At 45.0% G+C, this 21400-nt stretch overlaps 1 protein-coding gene across 1 annotated transcript; it reads left to right on the forward strand.

The window, feature by feature from the left end:
- The first annotated feature begins 6670 nt into the window (after window positions 1–6670).
- Window positions 6671–20432, forward strand: LOC124041546 (dynein, cytoplasmic 1, intermediate chain 2a-like). Its single transcript, XM_046359261.1, has 17 exons — window positions 6671–6738; window positions 11947–12067; window positions 14922–15039; window positions 15347–15401; window positions 15554–15616; window positions 16021–16145; window positions 16258–16356; window positions 16459–16621; window positions 16708–16807; window positions 16962–17087; window positions 17253–17399; window positions 18906–19019; window positions 19116–19249; window positions 19356–19500; window positions 19790–19930; window positions 20007–20132; window positions 20227–20432. Exons 1-17 carry the CDS (start codon window positions 6689–6691, stop codon window positions 20338–20340), a joined length of 1941 nt encoding a protein of 646 aa, XP_046215217.1. The 5' UTR covers window positions 6671–6688; the 3' UTR covers window positions 20341–20432.
- Window positions 20433–21400: the final 968 nt, after the last annotated feature.

A 21400-nucleotide genomic window follows, 5' to 3' on the forward strand; every position in this document is an offset into this window, starting at 1 on the left:
CTCTGGCCGCAACAATACCTTGGACTCTTAATCCTGCGTTTATTGGCGGCTCTCACAGTCTGTGCCCTGTAACGGCAAAGTGCAGACCTCACCCTCCTCCAGGTGCGCTCACAACGTTGGACAAACGCTTGAGCGGAGGGAACGCTGGACTCGGCAAGCTGGGATGAGAACAGAGGAGGCTGGTAACCCAGACTACTCTGAAACGGAGATAACCCGGTAGCAGACGAAGGAAGCGAATTGTGAGCGTATTCTGCCCAGGGGAGCTGTTCTGCCCAAGACGCAGGGTTTCTGAAAGAAAGGCTGCGTAGTATGCGACCAATCGTCTGATTGGCCCTCTCTGCTTGACCGTTAGACTGGGGATGAAACCCGGAAGAGAGACTGACGGACGCACCAATCAAACGACAGAACTCCCTCCAAAACTGTGACGTGAATTGCGGGCCTCTGTCTGAAACGGCGTCTAACGGGAGGCCATGAATTCTGAATACATTCTCGATAATGATTTGTGCCGTCTCCTTAGCGGAAGGAAGTTTAGCGAGGGAATGAAATGTGCCGCCTTAGAGAACCTATCGACAACCGTAAGAATCACAGTCTTCCCCGCAGACAAAGGCAGACCGGTAATGAAGTCTAGGGCGATGTGAGACCATGGTCGAGAAGGAATGGGGAGCGGTCTGAGACGACCGGCAGGAGGAGAGTTACCCGACTTAGTCTGCGCGCAGTCCGAACAAGCAGCCACGAAACGGCGCGTGTCACGCTCCTGAGTCGGCCACCAAAAGCGCTGGCGAATAGACGCAAGAGTGCCTCGAACACCGGGATGACCAGCTAACTTGGCAGAGTGAGCCCACTGAAGAACAGCCAGACGAGTGGAAACAGGAACGAAAAGGAGGTTACTAGGACAAGCGCGCGGCGACGCAGTGTGCGTGAGTGCTTGCTTAACCTGTCTTTCAATTCCCCAGACTGTTAACCCGACAACACGCCCATAAGGAAGAATCCCTCGGGATCAGTAGAAGCCACAGAAGAACTAAACAGACGGGATAAGGCATCAGGCTTGGTGTTCTTGCTACCCGGACGGTAAGAAATCACAAACTCGAAACGAGCGAAAAACAACGCCCAACGAGCTTGACGGGCATTAAGTCGTTTGGCAGAACGGATGTACTCAAGGTTCTTATGGTCTGTCCAAACGACAAAAGGAACGGTCGCCCCCTCCAACCACTGTCGCCATTCGCCTAGGGCTAAGCGGATGGCGAGCAGTTCACGGTTACCCACATCATAGTTGCGCTCAGATGGCGACAGGCGATGAGAAAAATAAGCGCAAGGATGAACCTTATCGTCAGACTGGAAGCGCTGGGATAGAATGGCTCCCACGCCTACCTCTGAAGCGTCAACCTCGACAATGAATTGTCTAGTGACGTCAGGAGTAACGAGGATAGGAGCGGACGTAAAACGTTCTTTTAGAAGATCAAAAGCTCCCTGGGCGGAACCAGACCACTTAAAACACGTCTTGACAGAAGTAAGAGCTGTGAGAGGGGCAGCAACTTGACCGAAATTACGAATGAAACGCCGATAGAAATTAGCGAAACCTAAAAAGCGCTGCAACTCGACACGTGACCTTGGAACGGGCCAATCACTGACAGCTTGGACCTTAGCGGAATCCATCTGAATGCCTTCAGCGGAAATAACGGAACCGAGAAAAGTAACGGAGGAGACATGAAAAGAGCACTTCTCAGACTTTACGTAGAGACAATTCTCTAAAAGGCGCTGTAGAACACGTCGAACGTGCTGAACATGAATCTCGAGTGACGGAGAAAAAATCAGGATATCGTCAAGATAGACAAAAACAAAGATGTTCAGCATGTCTCTCAGAACATCATTAACTAATGCCTGAAAAACAGCTGGCGCATTGGCGAGACCAAACGGCAGAACCCGGTACTCAAAATGCCCTAACGGAGTGTTAAACGCCGTTTTCCACTCGTCCCCCTCTCTGATGCGCACGAGATGGTAAGCGTTACGAAGGTCCAACTTAGTAAAGCACCTGGCTCCCTGCAGAATCTCGAAGGCTGATGACATAAGGGGAAGCGGATAACGATTCTTAACCGTTATGTCATTCAGCCCTCGATAATCCACGCAGGGGCGCAGAGTACCGTCCTTCTTCTTAACAAAAAAGAACCCCGCCCCGGCCGGAGAGGAAGAAGGCACTATGGTACCGGCGTCAAGAGACACAGACAAATAATCCTCGAGAGCCTTACGTTCGGGAGCCGACAGAGAGTATAGTCTACCCCGAGGAGGAGTGGTCCCCGGAAGGAGATCAATACTACAATCATACGACCGGTGAGGAGGAAGGGAGTTGGCTCGGGACCGACTGAAGACCGTGCGCAGATCATGATATTCCTCCGGCACTCCTGTCAAATCGCCAGGTTCCTCCTGAGAAGTAGGGACAGAAGAAACGGGAGGGATGGCAGACATTAAACACTTCACATGACAAGAAACGTTCCAGGATAGGATAGAATTACTAGACCAATTAATAGAAGGATTATGACATACTAGCCAGGGATGACCCAAAACAACAGGTGTAAACGGTGAACGAAAAATCAAAAAAGAAATAGTCTCACTGTGGTTACCAGATACTGTGAGGGTTAAAGGTAGTGTCTCAAATCTGATACTGGGAAGATGACTACCATCTAAGGCGAACATGGGCGTAGGCTTCTCTAACTCTCTGAAAGGAATGTCATGTTTCCGAACCCATGCTTCGTCCATGAAACAACCCTCAGCCCCAGAGTCTATCAAGGCACTACATGTAGCACCCGAACCGGTCCAGCGTAGATGGACCGACAAAGTAGTACAGGATCTTGATGGAGAGACTTGAGTAGTTGCGCTCACCTGTAGCCCTCCGCTTACAGATGAGCTCTGGCTTTTACTGGACATGAATTAACAAAATGTCCAGCAACTCCGCAATAGAGGCACAGGCGGTTGGTGATCCTCCGTTCCCTCTCCTTAGTCGAGATGCGAATCCCTCCCAGCTGCATGGGCTCAGACTCTGAGCCAGAGGAGGGAGATGGTTGCGATGCGGAGCAGGGAAACACCGTTGATGCGAGCTCTCTTCCACGAGCCCGGTGACGAAGATCTACCCGTCGTTCTATGCGGATGGCGAGAGCAATCAAAGAGTCCACATCTGAAGGAACCTCCCGGGAGAGAATCTCATCCTTAACCACTGCGTGGAGTCCCTCCAGAAAACGAGCGAGCAGCGCCGGCTCGTTCCACTCACTAGAGGCAGCAAGAGTGCGAAACTCAATAGAATAATCCGTTATGGACCGTTCACCTTGGCATAAGGAAGCCAGGGCCCTAGAAGCCTCCCTACCAAAAACTGAACGGTCAAAAACCCGAATCATCTCCTCTTTAAAGTTCTGGAACTTGTTAGAGCAATCAGCCCTTGCCTCCCAGATAGCTGTGCCCCATTCTCGAGCCCGGCCAGTAAGGAGTGAAATGACGTAAGCAACCCGAGCTCTCTCTCTAGAGTATGTGTTGGGTTGGAGAGAGAACACAATCTCACACTGCGTGAGAAAGGAGCGGCACTCAGTGGGCTGCCCGGAGTAGCAAGGTGGGTTATTAACCCTAGGTTCTGGAGGCTCGGCAGGCCAGGAAGTAACAGGTGGCACGAGACGTAGACTCTGGAACTGTCCAGAGAGGTCGGAAACCTGAGCGGCCAGGTTCTCCACGGCATGGCGAGCAGCAGACAATTCCTGCTCGTGTCTGCCGAGCATGGCTCCTTGGATCTCGACGGCAGTGTAACGAGCGTCTGAAGTCGCTGGGTCCATTCCTTGGTCGGTTCCTTCTGTCATGCAGGTGAAAGAGGACCCAAAAGCGACTTGGCGAAAACAGAGTCTTTAATCCAGTAAAGTAAATACAAACAAAAAACACAACTTTCACTCGAAATGACGAGGACAAACTGGAGACTCGATCTTGAACAGCAGGTGAACAGCAGGTTGCCTCGGGAAGGCACTTGAACCAGACAGACTCAGACACCTGCTCACCACGCAGCATCTGAGGAAAACACGACACGACAGGGCGATACACAAACACAGCACGGTGAATTCTAGACAAGGAACCGACAGGACAGGAACGGAACACAAAGGAAGAAATAGGGACTCTAATCAGGGGAAAGGATCGGGAACAGGTGTGGGAAGACTAAATGATTGATTAGGGGAATAGGAACAGCTGGGAGCAGGAACGGAACGATAGAGAGAAGAGAGAGCGAGAGAGTGAGAGAGGGAGGGGGAGAGAGAGGGATAGAAAGAGGGAAAGAACCTAATAAGACCAGCAGAGGGAAACGAATAGAATGGGAAGCACAGGGATAAGACAAGATAATAAATGACAAAACATGACAAAAGTATTTTTACTTAAGTACTTTACACCACTTCTCAGGGCCGGGACATGTCACTGTGCAAAGTTTATGTAAAACAATTATCTCTTATGGCTCCTAAAATCAACCCTCTCTTAACAAAACCACTTTCATAATTTGTCATGTTTCATGCTTAATGCATAGGATGGAAACGTTGTACATGTTGTTGGTATACTTTGCAAGTTAGAGTATTTCCTTTATAACATTTTTAATGACATCACAAAATAATAAACAAAACAACATTAGTGTTCTTTAGATCCCCTCTGACCATTCCCCACATTCTATGTTAGAAATATTGTTCCAGTAGTTGTATTAGAATGTGTTAGAGTTTTAGCGGGAAAAGTCTGTGGAAACGAAATACATTCCTCTTGTGAACATTGAAGAGAGAGAGCTGAATGTTCTGTCCTTGATTAAAAAACAGGGTGTGAGTTGTTAACCCCCACCAGTTATTTCCTCCCCCCTCTGCAGGTGAGAGGGGGTCTGGTTGAAGTCATTAATTGCAAACCTGATCTGACCTATTTGGATTCTCACAGGACAGTCATGACAATATATTTGTATTTTATTAAAATGTTATTTCTTGGCGTCCCGAGTGGCGCTACGGTCTGTATCACAACCAGCCGTGATCGGGAGTCCCATAGGGCGACGCACAATTGTCCCAGCATCATCCGGGTTAGGGGAGGGTTTGGCCGGGGGGCTTTACTTGGCTCATCACGCTCTAGCAACTCGAGCGGCTCCTTGTAGCGGGCAGGGCGCTTGCAGGCTGAGCTCAGTCGTCAGTTGAATGGTGTTTCCTCCGACACATTGGTGCGGCTGGCAACCAGGTTAAGTGGACAGGTGTTAAGAAGCGCTGTTAGGCATGCCATGTTTTGGAGGGCACATGACTCGACCTTCGCCTCCCGAGCCCGTTGGGGAGTTGCAGCAAAAATTGCTACAACTCCCCAACGGGCTCGGGAGGCGAAGGTCAAGTCTTGCGTCCTCCAAAACATGACATGCCTAACAGTGCTTCGAAATTGGGGAGAAAAAGGGGGTAAAATAAACAAAGAAATTATATATATATTAAAAGTGTATTTCTTTGTGTATTTTACCCCCCCAATTTCGATATTGTATCATATATATATATATCCATATATCCTACACCATCGCTTTCCTACCAGTATTTGTGTAAACTTTTAAAATAAATTCTGGTATAAATAATACAATATTAAAAATGTAATAAAATACTTTTTAAAAAGGTGGTTGCAATGCTTTGAAAAACAGTTGTACTGCACTAGTGCTTTAAAAAATCTATATTCCCAAAGTCTGGCATGTCTTTGTAGGGGAACTCTTATTTTGAAAACAAAGAAATCTGTGATCGTGGTGCCAGCATAATATCCTGCTGCTAAGAGAACGGTAACGCTCCAGTCATTGAAGAGGCTATCGCGAGGTTAGCAGCATAGAATTACAATTAGTAGAACTGATATGCTCAAAGCAATGCTCCATGGTGGAATATAGAATTCCAGTTAGAACGTTTGAACGTTTGAACGTTTGAATGTATGTATAGCCATTATCTGAATATTCCGTGCCCTATGTTGAATTATGTGTATTTAAAAGACAATTTATATTGGTCATATTATATAAATATACAGATATGCGTTGATCAGCTAACAAAAGTGCACCACCCAAAAATGTGTGGGACAAAAGTTCTTCTAAACCTATATCTATGATTGGCGCACACCTAGCTCGTGCTGTGGATGTGATGATGCGAAACAATGAAACGACACCCCAAAAATGGCCGAAAGTCACAAGTTTCTCTCCTCCTCCCACATACAGAATATATAATTAAATAGTATAGGCTAAAAACTAAATTCAATATGACCACAATAGGTTTTCCTTATTATTTTATAAATAGAGATAGATGAATGCCTTTAAGTATAGGCTACACATTAAGTATTAAGGCATAAATGCATTTTCAGATGTTAGCATTTGTTTAGCTACACAGGCTGTCAGAGATAAAGCAGTATTTTAATGAATAGCTAGAAATGTATTGTTTCTTACATGATTCTTACCATGTGTATTACACAATTTATAAATATTCAATCGCTTTGTGTGTGTGTGTGTGTGTGTGTGTGTGTGTGTGTGTGTGTGTGTGTGTGTGTGTGTGTGTGTGTGTGTGTGTGTGTGTGTGTGTGTGTGTGTGTGTGTGTGTGTGTGTGTGTGTGTGTGTGTGTGTGTGTGTGTGTGTGTGTGTGTGTGTCAAATCAAATTTTATTGGTCACATACACGTGTTTAGCAGATGTTATTGCGGGGTGTAGCAAAATGCCTGTGTGTGTGTGTGTGTCGATGCTTGAATTCTGCAACTACACATGGTGAGTTGAAAACGCGAGCTTTGTTGTATTGGAACATGTTCTAAGGCATCCTATAAAATGAAAGAGGTGAACATGAATGTAGCAGGAAGACAATGACATGATCTCGATGGAGAAAATGCTTTGTTCCAAATCTGGTGCAATGCATCAGCCTGCAGCTAGGCCTATATGTTATGTTGTGGTGAAGCTTTTATGACATCACTGTGCAATTCACGCACAAAGGGACACATGCACACACACATTATCTTTGGCCCTGTTTATGTTGTTTACTGGGTGAATGACTGAATCCTTTACACCCTAATGGAGCCGACCAGGTGAAGGCAGGTCAATGGCACTGACTGAACAATAAGAAACTCACAGTGGGTTCCACTGCAGACGGTCCGTTTCTGATTCTGACAGCACAAAGTTATCATAGAGAAAGGATCATCACACACACACACAGCCTACAGTAGGTCTGGGAGTAGAGGAAAAGCATAAGATTCACAATCACTGAACTCACTGTTTTCTATCTACGAATACATATCTGCAGGCTTGAATGAAATGTGTGAATATTTCATGGTTTTTTTCTCTGAATGAGAGCTTGTTTTTTAAGTTTGGGGGAGAGAGTGTGTATGTTGGGGGGGGGTATTTTACCACTTGTTTCAGCTGCAAGTTACATCATGAAACGGGTTATATTTGGTAGAGAAAGTGAGTGAGGCACAGACACACACACACACACACACACACACACACACACACACACACACACACACACACACACACACACACACACACACACACACACACACACACACACACACACACACACACACACACACACACACACACACACACACACCCGATATGCACCTGCTCAGTCATGGTAACCTGATTTTTAAATCATGAGATGAGTTTCCATGGTAACAGAATGATAACCCTTTACAGTCTTTGTTACAGAGGAAGATTGAATAAATACAGTATATTGAATAGAAGCGCACACACTCTTTCTCTTCCCATCCACACACAAAGAGCCCGAAAGAACATTACAGTTTATGCTGTATAAACATGACAGTCATTCCCTATAGAAATTTAGTTCACTAATGTTGAGAGATCAAGAGAGAGCGAGAGAGCGAGAGAGCGAGAGAGCGAGAGAGCGAGAGAGAGAGAGAGAGAGAGAGAGAGAGAGAGAGAGAGAGAGAGAGAGAGAGAGAGATCCTAGACTTCTGCTTGCTGCCATGTGATGAGAACCAGAGCCAGGGCATTCCAAGAGCATCAAATGTCCGCCAGTCTATAAGAAAGGCATAGAGAGAGGTGGCTGCCATTTTGAAAAGGAGCTGCAGTGAGCAAGTGAATAGGGAACGTGGGGCCATCAGTATCTGGCCACGCTTGAGCGGAAGATCAAAGTACAACGCTTTCAAACCAACATCATTTCAACCTTTAACTCTTACCCCAACCCACGACCCTTAACTGTAAACAAATAGCTCATATAGTTGCTCAACAGTTCTCTTGATATAACAGTTCAGCCATTCTAGCAGAAGTACAAAGCAATGAACTGAACAACAGTTGAGGTCCAATGTGTATCCACTGTAATTCCTTATTTTACACATCAATCACGTGTTATAAACAAATGTACACAAACTCAAAGACATGTAACATCAGAAAGAGAGCATGATGACCCCAAAGTACAGATGTCTGTAACCTGATCTACCTTGGAATATAATGATTATCCCAGACGTTTAATGTTGATGAGAGCCAGGGTTTACAGGGAATGACTCTCTTAACTCCTTGATGAGAAAAAGCCAGGGTCAATCTGCTATTTTATATTAACCATTGGCTCCATCTAGCGGTACATGAGGCTATTCAAATGCAATTTTCCCATCCTTGTCGCTAAATGGTTCTTGCTATAATGGGTCTTTGGGACGTCCCTTAAAAATGGTTACGGTTAGTGTTATAAGGTGGCTTTGGTTATGATCCTAGGGTAGCACTAATATGTGTGGAAGTTGTTCACAGTTCTAGAATCAGATTATCCACCCGAATTCCACATTTAACCAGGATGGGATAAACACAAAACGGACCTTAGATTAGCTTCTGTGTGGAAAGTATTCCTTACTTATTAGTAACGACCCAGGGTCGTTACAGTATGTTGACATCATCCATTCATCATCATTGTTTGGGCCTGGGGAGCTGTCAGTTCCACCTACCTAGTACTGTACTGTTTGTTAGCTAGCGATCTACTGTAACCACGCGATTTGGAGTTAATTTAAAGTATTGTTTATATAAAGTTTATGCAATACTAGCTACTTTCATGTTTTATTAGTTTAAAACGCGAGTTTATCATGTTTGATGGTCACCTTAAACATACTGACTTTTTGTTCGCATTTAGCTAGCTTGCTAGCAGGGTTGGGGAGTAAATGGGATACAAAAAAACTGTCATTGTAATCTGTTACATTACCAGAAAATATATTGTAAACAGATTACAGATACTTTTGAAAAAATACATTATTACTTTGAGGATACATTTTAAATACAAAAAGGAAAAAAATATTTTACACTCCTCTGTTTTCTCAATGACATTCAAATCAGCATTGAAAAAAGGCACAGTTCTAAATTTGTTCAACGTGAGCGAGTCTGACCATAACTCAGAGACCACTATAATGACACAACTAATGTGTTTGATGGATAGCGGGAAAAGTGCAGGGATAGGATAGGCTACTGTCCAAGCTATATCTTCCAATGGAGCGACTGATGTTGGCATCCTAAAATGATCCAATTTGAATGGACGCTTGGAGGTAAGGATGACAGCGGTGGTCTTGTCCACGGCAATAAGGATGTCACTTATCATTGATATCTACATAGCGCATTGATGTGAATCACACTGCTGCTCTCTCATTTAACTATTTGCGCCTTACGGATTGTGGTTGATGTGGATGGCTGTTCACAAATTTAAATGTGTATTTGAAACCAATAATGGATGAATTCAAGAAGTTTAAACTGCCTATCAATTGTTGTTTTTGAATCCAGTGGACAGCCAGTGAAAAATGCGATCTTGCAACAGCTGCATAGTGCGGATCCCAGTCTAAAAATGAGTATTTTATTGCACAATCTAATTAATGGTGATAAAAAAAAATCCATTGGCCTAGATTTAAAGGGGAAATCGGTAGTTGCATTCATTTTTGCAAATGATACATATATAGTAGCGACCCGCACAGACAGCTGTGTGTTATGTGTTAGACTAGTAGGTGGTTGTGTTGTACTTACCAGTACCCAGTGTTCGCGGGGTCCGACATGCCAATCAACCTGCTATCTGCCAATCATGGGAATGCCTGGAATGTTCTGATGCCGAGCATCCTGGCGGCTGGCGGAGAGGCGTGGAGGGGGGTTGGGCAGGGGGGGGGGGGTGGAGCATTGGAAGTTAAGACCAGGTTTAGTCTTTGTTCTCTCTCTTACCTATGGGCTTCCCAAGAGAAGGTCACGATTGGCTTGTGGGCTATACGGCCAAACAGTAGCCTGTGTCAATGTAGCCGATGTGAAATTGCAAGCTAGTTAGCGGTGGTGCGCGCTAGTGGCGTTTCAATCGGTGACGTCACTTGCTCTGAGACCTTGAAGTAGTGGTTCCCCTTGTTCCTTTATGATCTAGTCAGGTCATTACAATATATACGGTGGTATATATATATAACATTTATATATATACACCTACACTACCATTCAAAAGTTTGGGGTCACTTAGAAATGTCCTTGTTTTTGAAAGTAAAGCAACATTTTTGTACATTAAAATAACATCAAATCGATCAGAAATACAGTGTAGACATTGTTAATGTTGTAAATGAATATTGTAGCTGGAAACGGCAGATTTTCTATGCAATATCTACATAGGCTTACAGAGGCCCATTATCAGCAACCATCACTCCTGTGTTCATTGTTTTAGCCAGTCCAAGTGTATCACTTTAAAAGGCTAATTGATCATTAGAAAACCCTTTTGCAATTATGTTAGCACGGCTGAAAACTGTTGTCCTGATTAAAGATGCAATAAAACTGTCCTTCTTGAGACTAGTTGAGTATCTGGAGCATCAGCATTTGTGGGTTTGATTACAGGCTCAAAATGTCCAGAAACAAAGTACTTTCTTCTGAAACTCCTCCGTCTATTTTGTTCTGAGAATTGAAGGGTATTCCATGTGAGAATTTAAGTTTCAGAAGAAAGTACTTTGTTTCTGGACATTTTGAACCTGTAATCAAATGCTGATGCTCCATATACTCTAGTCTAAACTAGTCTAAAGAAGGCCAGTTGTATTGCTTCTTCAATTAGGACAACAGTTTTCAGCTATGCTAAGATATATATATATCCATTGATTCTTGAAGAATATAACTTATAAATGCCTAATGAACTTTAGTTCAACTCCACAAGAACCCAAAATGTCAACTTGTTTTTCTCCAATGTTTGTAAATGCAAACAAACACTGTATAGCCTCATAACATGGTTAAAACAATAGTGTTGATATCATGGATGGTCAGTCCTTGCATCCAGTTACGGTTGGCTGTCAGTGTCACTTTCAGATTTATCGGCAGTTAGCTGTAACGTTAGCTATTTAGCTAACGCCCTTCCCTTGCAACAATGACAAGGAGATCATTGCCTTGTGGATAAATAGATTACTATAGTACAACGTAGCGGCATCTTTCAATGCAGTCAGTGTGCTTTGTTGCTGGCTAGCTTGGCATCGATCAGGACTCAGATGACGACTGTTTGCCAGAGACCAAGCTCCTGCTCTGGCAGAATCAGATGGTCATACTGAGATGTGATGTGACCAATCATTCAACATCCCACTCAACCCGTTTCCAATAAACCACCTAATTAATTTGGTGTTCAGTGAACTGTTAATAACAAACCGTTGATTAATGTTGTAATTTCATGATTCCCTCTGCTGCATGAATCAACAGACAAAAAGTAGGCCTACATTAATCAATATGAAATGTATGGGTTATTTCTATCCCGCGCTGTGCCCATGATAAGATCTGACCGAAATCGTTTGTTCAACATAACAACCCAGCTAAACATAGGCGTAGCATATTATTTTCCATGTCACACTCAGATAAAGGACACATTGTCATGAACAGTTATCCCATTGTGTTCACATGATTACAGTGTGATACCACCAGCAGCTACCATCACACACACACGCGCTAGCAGTTAGATCTTCAAAACTCATATTGACTTCTCTTGTTCCCTCTCTCTTGTAGCATGGCGGATAAACAGGATAAGAGTGAGCTGAAAGCAGAGCTGGAGAGGAAGAAACAACGCCTGGCCCAAATCAGAGAGGAAAAGAAGAGAAAGGAGGAGGAGAAGAACAAGAAGAAGGATGTAAGTAGAGAGAAGAGAAGTAGAACATGCTAATGGCTGGCTTGATGCGGAGGAGTTGTGGGGGCTCACATCCCTGTAACATTCATCTGTATGCAGATTAAATGTATGTATTCTATTGCCCCTACTGCTGACCAGGCTATGCTAGAGATTCAGTCCGATTTAGTTGCCTTGCAGAAAGCCCTTGTTGATTTCATATGGTTAGTTATTGCTGCAAAAACTAAATGTGTGTTGTTTTCTAATTCTCATAGGAATATTTCAGATGGTTTACACATTCATGCATTGGATGGTTCTCTCGTCGAGCAGGTTTCCGCCTATAAATATCTGGGTATTTGGATTTCCACAAATTATATGTTAAAAAAAGTTGGATGAGCTAGCTACCCACTGGGCGCACACATTGGTTGAATCAATGTCATTTCAATGAAATGACTTTGAACCAATGTGAAATCGACGTTGAATTGACGTTTGTACCTAGTGGGTAGTTAAGAAGCTGAGATTTAAAGTAGACTTCTTTTATAGAAATAAACTAATCAAAAAAAGAAACGTCCTCTCACTGTCAACTGCGTTTATTTTCAGCAAACCTAACATGTATAAATATTTATATGAACATTTAACAACTGAGACCTAAACTGAACAGGTTCCACAGACATGTGACTAACAGAAATTGAATAATGTGTCCATGAACAAAGGGGGGAGGTCAAAATCAAAAGTAACAGTCAGTATCCGGTGTGGCCACCAGCTGCATTAAGTACTGCAGTGCATCTCCTCCTCATGGACTGCACCAGATTTGCCAGTTCTTGCTGTGAGATGTTACCCCACTCTTCCACCAAGGCACCTGCAAGTTCCCAGACATTTCTGGAGGGAATGGCCCTAGCCCTCACCCTCCGATCCAACAGGTCCCAGACGTGCTCAATGGGATTGAGATCCGGGCTCTTCGCTGGCCATGGCAGAACACTGGCATTCCTGTCTTGCAGGAAATCACTCACAGAACGAGCAGTATGGCTGGTGGCATTGTCATGCTGGAGGATCATCTCAGGATGAGCCTGCAAGAAGGGTACCACATGAGGGAGGAGGATGTTTTCCCTGTAATGCACAGTGTTGAGATTGCCTGCAATGACAACAAGCTCAGTCCAATGATGCTGTGGCACACTGCTCCAGACCATGACGGACCCTCCACCTCCAAATCGATCTCGCTCCAGAGTACAGGCCTCGGTATAACGCTCAATCCTTCGACAATAAACGCAAATCCGACCATCACCCCTGGTGAGACAAAACCATGACTCGTCAGTGACAAGCACTTTTTGCCAGTCCTGTCTGGTCCAATGACGGTGGGTTTGTGCCCATAGGCGACGTTGTTGCCAGTGATGTCTGATGAGGACAGGCCTACAAGCCCTCAGTCCAGCCTCTCTCAGCCTATTGCGGACAGTCTGAGTACTGATGAAGGGATTGTGCGTTCCTGGTGTAACTCGGGTTGTTGTTGTTGCCATCCTGTACCTGTCCTGCAGGTGTGAGGTTCGGATGTACCGATCCTGTGCAGGTGTTGTTCCTCTGGGTCTACCACTGCGAGGATGATCCGTCCTGTCTCCCTGTAGCGCTGTCTTAGGCGTCTCACAGTACGGACATTGCAATTTATTGCCCTGGCCACATCTGCAGTCCTCATGCCTCCTTGCAGCATGCCTAAGGCACGTTTACGCAGATGAGCAGGGACTCTGGGCATCTTTCTTTTGGTGTTTTTCAGAGTCAGTAGAAAGGCCTCTTTAGTGTCCTAAGTTTTCATAACTGTGACCTTAATTGCCTATCGTCTGTAAGCTGTTAGTGTCTTAACGACCGTTCCACAGGTGCATGTTCATTAATTGTTTAAGGTTTATTGAACAAGCATGGGAAAAAGTGTTTACAATGAAGATCTGTGAAGTTATTTGGATTTTTACAAATTATCTTTGAAAGACAGGGTCCTGAAAAAGGGACATTTCTTTTTTTTGCTGAGTTTAGATTATTCCTCTCCTTAAACAGCAGGAAGCAGGTTGTACAGGCAACCTTCCCGGCCAGTTCTTGATTATGGTGACACCATTCATCCGAATGCAGCAGCCTCTACTCTAAAACCCTTGGGTGCAGTGTAGCGCGCATCAATTTAAATCACAGTTGACAGGTTTAATAATCACCGCCGCGTCCTTGATCAGAAGGTCAGCTGGACCTCTCGAAATTCCCGCAGATCACTTCATTTCCCCCTTTTCGTTTACATAAGCTCTGCTGCACAAGCTTTGAACATATCTCACTTCTCTGGTAATGTATAAAAACAAGAGTCCCCAAGCCCGCTTACAGGGTTAGTTAACACTTGAAGTCCCTCGTGTCTCTACCAACCTATGTAAATCAGCATTTAGTTTTAACACCCCCTATGTTTGGAATAATTTTACAATCCACGTTACGTTTTGAATCCCGGGTGACAATGGGGCACTTTAGAACGCTGATGAGGAATGAATCCACTGACGTTTGCACCTTTTTTTTGGGTTGATTGTAATCATTTTTGTGTTGTGAAACGTACTGTATCTTCTGTGGTCTTGTCGCTCCTTTTAGCTGTTGCTGTTTTATTGTATCATCATGTTAATTTGTGAATTGTTTGTTCTCAGGGCACTATTGAGAATGAGACCCTGGTCTCAATTGGGCTCCTCTGAATAAATACAAATAGTATATTATTATTATTAGTGTCATGTAATAGCCTATGCAGTATTTATACATGGTTATATTGTATTTATTACGTGATCTTTTTCCGTGTCTCTCCAATTCAACGGATCCCTCTCTCGCTGCCTCTCCTTTTCTCCCTCTTCCCCTCTTCCCCCCCTTCCACTCTCTCCCCCTGTAGGGGTCTGACTCGAAGCGGGAAGGGGGTGCAGCAGATGACTCTTCTGACCTGGAGAAGAAGAGGAGAGAGGCTGAGGCTCTGCTGCAGAGCATGGGGATCACCCCTGATATACCCAACAGTACACACACACACACACACACACACACACACACACACACACACACACACACACACACACACACACACACACACACACACACACACACACTTCTGGTTTTTAACAAGCATTTTTGCATGAAGCCTCAGCGTGCCACTTGTCCCCTCCCCTACTTTTTCTTCTCTTTTCTTCTCTCCCGTCATTTACTACTAACCAACTGACTCTCTCATTCACACACTCATTCACTCCCTCATTGTTTGACCCCCCCCCCCACACACAGCCCAGCCTCTGTTTCACTATCTAGTCACTACCCTTATGTCTCCCTCAGCCAAGTCAGTGGGCAGCGAGTCTGGAAGCCAGCACTCTGGAGATGGAAACTCTAGGTCTGTATGTGTGTTTGTGTATTTGTGATTAAGTACTTGTATACTCAGTGTATATTATTAACCTGCCAGCTTTCTCTCTTTCTCTGTGTTACTCACTCTCTCTTCCTGCTCTCTCTCTGCTGCCCCCTGGTGGTGTGTTGTGGCTGTATCAGGACATTACCCTGGGATCCTGACCCCTCTACTCTGCAGCTGTACTCTGACTCTGAACTACTGGGGTTCACCTCTTTCTTACTCTATAAGACACATTCCCCTACTTGGGCTGTGGTTTTGCTCCTCTCTTCTGTTCCTCTTGGTCATTTCTTTGGTGGGCCTGAATGCCCCTTGTTAGCATCATACACATTGCTGTCTGCTAGAACATGTTGAGTGTTTGTAATGGTGTGTTTGGATGTGGAGTGTGAGTGTTTGTAATGGTGTGTTTGGATGTGGAGTGTGAGTGTTTGTAATGGTGTGTTTGGATGTGGAGTGTGAGTGTTTGTAATGGTGTGTTTGGATGTGGAGTGTGAGTGTTTGTGTTTGTAATGGTGTGTTTGGATGTGGAGTGTGAGTGTTTGTATAATGGTGTGGCTGTGTCTTTAAGTTTGTATGTGTCTCTCTGACTATGTGTGTGTCTCCTGTCCAGGCGAGGTTTTAGGCTTGGCATAGCAAAGGTGACCCAGGTGGATTTCCCTCCAAAAGAGATGGTGTCCTACTCCAAGGAGACACAGACCCCCGCCGATACACAAACACACACCCAGGCAAAACCAGGTAAATTTTGTGTTTTATGGGTGAGCGGGCAATTCTACACACTTTGAATGTTTTAATGTACGTTGTGTTGTTGTGAGCATGATGTTGTGGGTGTGTGTGCGTGCGTGTGTAGCGGAGGAGGAGGAGGAAGAAGAGGAGGAGATGGTCGATCCCAAGCCAGCAGAGGACTCCCAGGAGGAGAAAGCTGATGAGGAGGAGAAGCAGGAAGAAGGTGAGCTTGACTTTACCCTCCTGCCTCTGTAAGTTGACTATCCCTGGCCTACACCACTTCTGATATGTGTGTGTGTGTGTGTGTGTGTGTGTGTGTGTGTAGTCCCTCCCAAGGAGCTGACTGAAGAGGAGAAGATGCACCTGCTCAACACTGAGGAGTTCATGGCCTTCTTCGATCGAGGGAGCAGGATTGTAGAGCGGGTTCTCTCTGAGCGAGTGGACGTCTGCTTCGACTACAGTGGCCGAGACCTGGAGGACAAGGAGGGGTGAGACACACCCTCTATAGTTGTGTGTTCGGGTGTATGTTCTTATTTCCCTCTCTCTCTCAAAATATTTCTTTCTTCCTTTCCAGTGAGATGCAGGCGGGGGCTAAGATGTCTCTGAGTAGGGTGTTCTCTGACGAGCGCTGGTCCAAGAACAGAGTGGTCACCTGTCTGGACTGGTCTCCTCAGGTAGGAGTGTGTGTGTGAGGATTCGGATTAGAGCCTATCTTTTAAAGAGTTACATCATCTCGTGTTGGACTCTGTTAGAGTGCAAATCTGTGTATTTGATTCCTGATACACTTCTGTTTTACCCCTATTGACTGCTGTCTGCTGTTTGTTTCAGTACCCTGAGCTGCTGGTGGCCTCCTACAACAACAATGAAGATGCTCCTCATGAGCCGGACGGAGTGGCTCTGGTCTGGAATATGAAGTATAAGAAGACCACACCTGAATACACCTTCCACTGCCAGGTACACACACACACACACACACACACACACACACACACACACACACACACACACACACACACACACACACACACACACACACACACACACACACACACACACACACACACACACACACACCACCTCTCTGTGAATATAATTCTCTTCTCTGTGTCTCTTCCCCAGTCTGCGGTGATGTCAGCGGCGTTCGCCAGGTTCCATCCTAATCTGATTGTGGGTGGGACTTACTCAGGCCAGATTGTCCTATGGGACAACAGGAGCAACAAAAGAACATCTGTACAGAGAACTCCCCTGTCTGCATCCGCTCACACGGTAACTCATATACACTACAAAGGAACGTTGCTGACAGGTGTATAAAATCAAATACACCGCCGTGCAATCTCCATAGACAAACATTGGCAGTAGAATAACCTTACTGAAGAACTCAGTGACTTTCAACATGGCACCTTCATAGGATGCCACCTTGCAAACAAGTCAGTTCATCAAATTTCGGCCCTGCTAGAGTTGCCCCGGTCAACTGTAAGTGCTGTTATTGTGAAGTGGAAACGTCTAGGAGCAACGGCTCAGCTGCAGTAGTAAGCCACACAAGCTCACAGAACGGGACCAGTTAGTGCTAAAGGACATAGCGTGTAAAAATCATCTGTCCTCAGTTGCAACAAGGGCTGTCGTGGTGACCGTATTACTGCTACACCAGCGGTCACGAATCATGAAGGCAGTCAAATTACACATGACAATTTTGTCTCCTCCAAGCTCTGATGGTCATCAGTAGCCTAACAAACGTGCTAACTGCCTGTTACTCAGCCCTCTATTGTCCCTCTAATCATTCTGACATCAATGCAAATGTATTCGAAAATCAAATCAAACACTTCATGAGAACCCATGAGCTCATGTTGCACACATTTCTATAGGCTAAAAAAAGAGTGATGGCCTCTATTAAAAAGAAGAGGATTCTATCAGTTATTTATAGGAAAGGCCTATTATATTTCTCTCAACTTTCCTAATATTTAGCACATTGCTTATCTTTACAACAGGAGTATAGCCTACCTGGCATGACAATTAACCACAGGAAAAGCTTCCTCCATTCCCCATTTAAGTGTAGAGATTACATGTATTTTTCCCCCTGCCCCTGTTGAGACAATATAATGGTCCATTCTAAATCAAAGCGAATTTCACACACATTATTTAGTACATGCAAAGACTAGATTAACTCAAGAATAGTCTTATGGGTGACAATATTAGCTTATCACTTGTGAATGATGTCCAGTTTAAGGCAAGAAACAATGCCTTTTGTTTTATCATAGTCGCACACGTCATGTAGCCTAGCCCATAGGCCTATATGTTTTGATAAGGTTTGTATCACAACTAAAGTGGCCAGATATTGGTGTAGAAGAACTTAACTGGTCTGCACAGAGCCCTGACCTCAACCCCATTGAACACCTTTGGGATGAACTGGAACGCCGACTGCGAGCCTAATCGCCAAACATCAGTGCCCAACCTCACTAATGCTCTTGTGGCTGAATGGAAGCAAGTCCCCGCAGTGATGTTCCAACATCTAGTGGAAAGCCTTCCCAGACGAGTGGAGGCTGTTACAGCAGTAAAGGGTGGATCAACTCCATACTAATGCCCATGATTTTGGAAGATGTTCATATACTTTTGGCCACGTAATCAACATTGAGTGCTCAATAGCTTTCAAATTGTGAAAATGTTTAGATATTCTTTTACGGGTACAAGCTACTATCAGCTAAATATAGACTGGAATATGTCATGTTAGCTACATGGAAACATCACCCATTTCTAACGGTGTCCTGTGATATTCAGCACCCGGTGTACTGTGTGAACGTGGTCGGGACCCAAAACGCTCACAACCTCATCAGCATCTCTACTGACGGAAAGATGTGCTCTTGGAACCTAGACATGCTGTCTCAACCACAGGTACAACTGCAGTGTGCGTTTGTGTTCTAGGACATTGCGAAGTTAGTGTTTTGGCAGTCTTATTGCTGTGTGTGTGTGTGTGTGTGTGAGATACAGGACAGTCTGGAGCTGGTGTTTAAGCAGTCTAAGGCAGTATCAGTGACCTCCATGGCGTTCCCTCTGGGCGATGTCAACAACTTTGTGGTTGGGAGTGAAGATGGATCAGTCTACACCGCCTGCCGCCACGGGAGGTGTGTGTGTTCAGAACTTTGCTTTGTGGACATCACTTTGTGGCCAACACCAATATATATGTGTGTGTGTTCTAACATTGTGTTTGTGTGTCTGTGTGGGCTACAGTAAGGCAGGCATCAGTGATGTGTTTGAGGGACACCACGGTCCAGTCACTGGACTGAGCTGTCACAGTGCCGGGGGTCCCGTGGATTTCTCCCATCTCTTCATCTCTGCTTCCTTCGACTGGACCGTTAAGTTGTGGACCACCAAGGTAACACACACACACACACACACACACACACACACACACACACGTCTTCTTCTGGGAGCCCTCGTAGTGGAGTATGATCTCCCTCCAGGTGTCGCGGGTCCCGGTTGTTGTGTGGGTCTGGCTGGCCATGGGCCCGGAGGTGGCTGGGCAGGTTGAGCCGTGATCTGCAGCTTCTGTGGCAGTGGGGGCAGGAATGGTTTGTTCTGTGTCCCGGGCGTTGTTACTGGCACCGGTTACTGTGCTTTGCGGCAACACACACTTACCCTTTCTCCCAATTGTCTCTCTGTAGAGTACCCGTCCTCTGTATTTGTTTGAGGACAGCTGTGACTATGTGTATGATGTCATGTGGTCTCCCATTCACCCCGCCCTCTTCGCCTGTGTGGATGGATCAGGACGGCTGGACCTGTGGAACCTCAACAACGACACAGAGGTACACACACACATTTCTACGCACGGTGCAAAAACAACAGGTATGCATATGAACAATGCAACATTGTGTGTCTTAGGTGCCCAGTGCCAGTGTGGTTGTGGATGGGTCTCCTGCCCTGAACCGTGTGCGGTGGGCTCACTCAGGGAGAGAAATCGCTACAGGAGACTCAGACGGGCAGGTGCTGGTCTACGACGTAGGAGAGGCGAGAGATTCATCCCTTATACTACAGCTCTTGATATACTGTACATGTCATACCTGTGTGTAACCCATGTATGTGTATATTATCGTTTCCACAGCAAATCTGTGTGCCCAAAGCAGATGAGTGGACCCGTTTCGTGCGCACGCTCGTGGAGATCAACGAGAACCGAGACGAAGGAGACGAGCTCGCCGCGCAGCGCCTACTCGCCTGATCACCATGGTAACAGGGTTACTTTGGGGACCACTCCCCTGTTGCTTCCAAATCCTCCCTCTGGTTGGAGCAGGCGTGATGTCTATCAGGGTTCCTCAGTTCTGTCCACAGCTCCAGTCCTGTTCTAAATATGCAAAACGTACCCTTTTACTACTTTTTATTTGTACATTTTCCAGACGTATGTGGGCTGACGATGTGTGTTTAACTGATGGTGAAGATCACCCATGCTATGCGCATTCCAACCTTCATAGACAAGGACAGCCATGTCCTCAGATTTTAGCAACAATTTTATTTATCCATGCTTTTATAGCAACAATTATCACATTCGGTTGCACATATTACATATTTCTGCAGATTGCGTTACTAATATCCAAGACACAAAAAAAAGGCTTTTTAGATTAACTTTAAAATATTCTTCATGGCAAGTTACGAACCAAAGTTATTACTTTTTCATTGAAAATGTAATGTACCTGTAGGTCTCTTAATAGGAAAACAGTTTCGGTCTCCTTCCTGAAAGCATGAAGTTATCCCTCATACAAAGATATGGCTCTGCTTGGGTCCAGATACAGTACAGTGCTTCCGGAAAGTATTCAGACCCCTTGACTTTATCCACATTTTGTTACATCATTATTTAAAAAAATGTATTAAATAAATGCAAATCCTCAGCCATCTACACAAGCAAAAACAGGTTTAGATATTGTCACACAAATAAAACAGAAATACCTTAATTACATTAGTATTCAGACCCTTTCCTATGAGACTCGAAATTGAGCTCAGGTGCATCCTGTTTCCATTGATTATCTTTGAGATGTTTCTACAACTTGAAGTCCACCTGTGGTAAATTCAATTGATTGGACATGATTTGGAAAGACACACACCTGTCTATATAAAGGTCCCACGGTTGACAGTGCATGTCAGAGCAAAAACCAAGCTATGGAGGTCGAAGGAATTGTCCGTAGAGCGCCGAGACAGGATTGTATCGAGGTACAGATCTGGGGAAAGAGTACCAAAAAATGTCTGCAGGATTGAAGGTCCCCAAAAAAAACCAGTGGCCACCGTCA

This window comes from Oncorhynchus gorbuscha, linkage group LG08 (genome assembly GCF_021184085.1).
Source record: "Oncorhynchus gorbuscha isolate QuinsamMale2020 ecotype Even-year linkage group LG08, OgorEven_v1.0, whole genome shotgun sequence".
NCBI lineage: Eukaryota > Metazoa > Chordata > Actinopteri > Salmoniformes > Salmonidae > Oncorhynchus > Oncorhynchus gorbuscha.

Coding starts and splice junctions, on each gene's coding strand:
- LOC124041546 (XM_046359261.1), top strand. CDS start 6,689: ATGCCTGTGTGTGTGTGTGTGTCGATGCTTGAATTCTGCAACTACACA. Junction 12,068..14,921: donor AGAAGAACAAGAAGAAGGAT/GTAAGTAGAGAG, acceptor CTCCCCCTGTAG/GGGTCTGACTCGAAGCGGGA. Junction 19,250..19,355: donor ACCGCCTGCCGCCACGGGAG/GTGTGTGTGTTC, acceptor TGTGGGCTACAG/TAAGGCAGGCATCAGTGATG.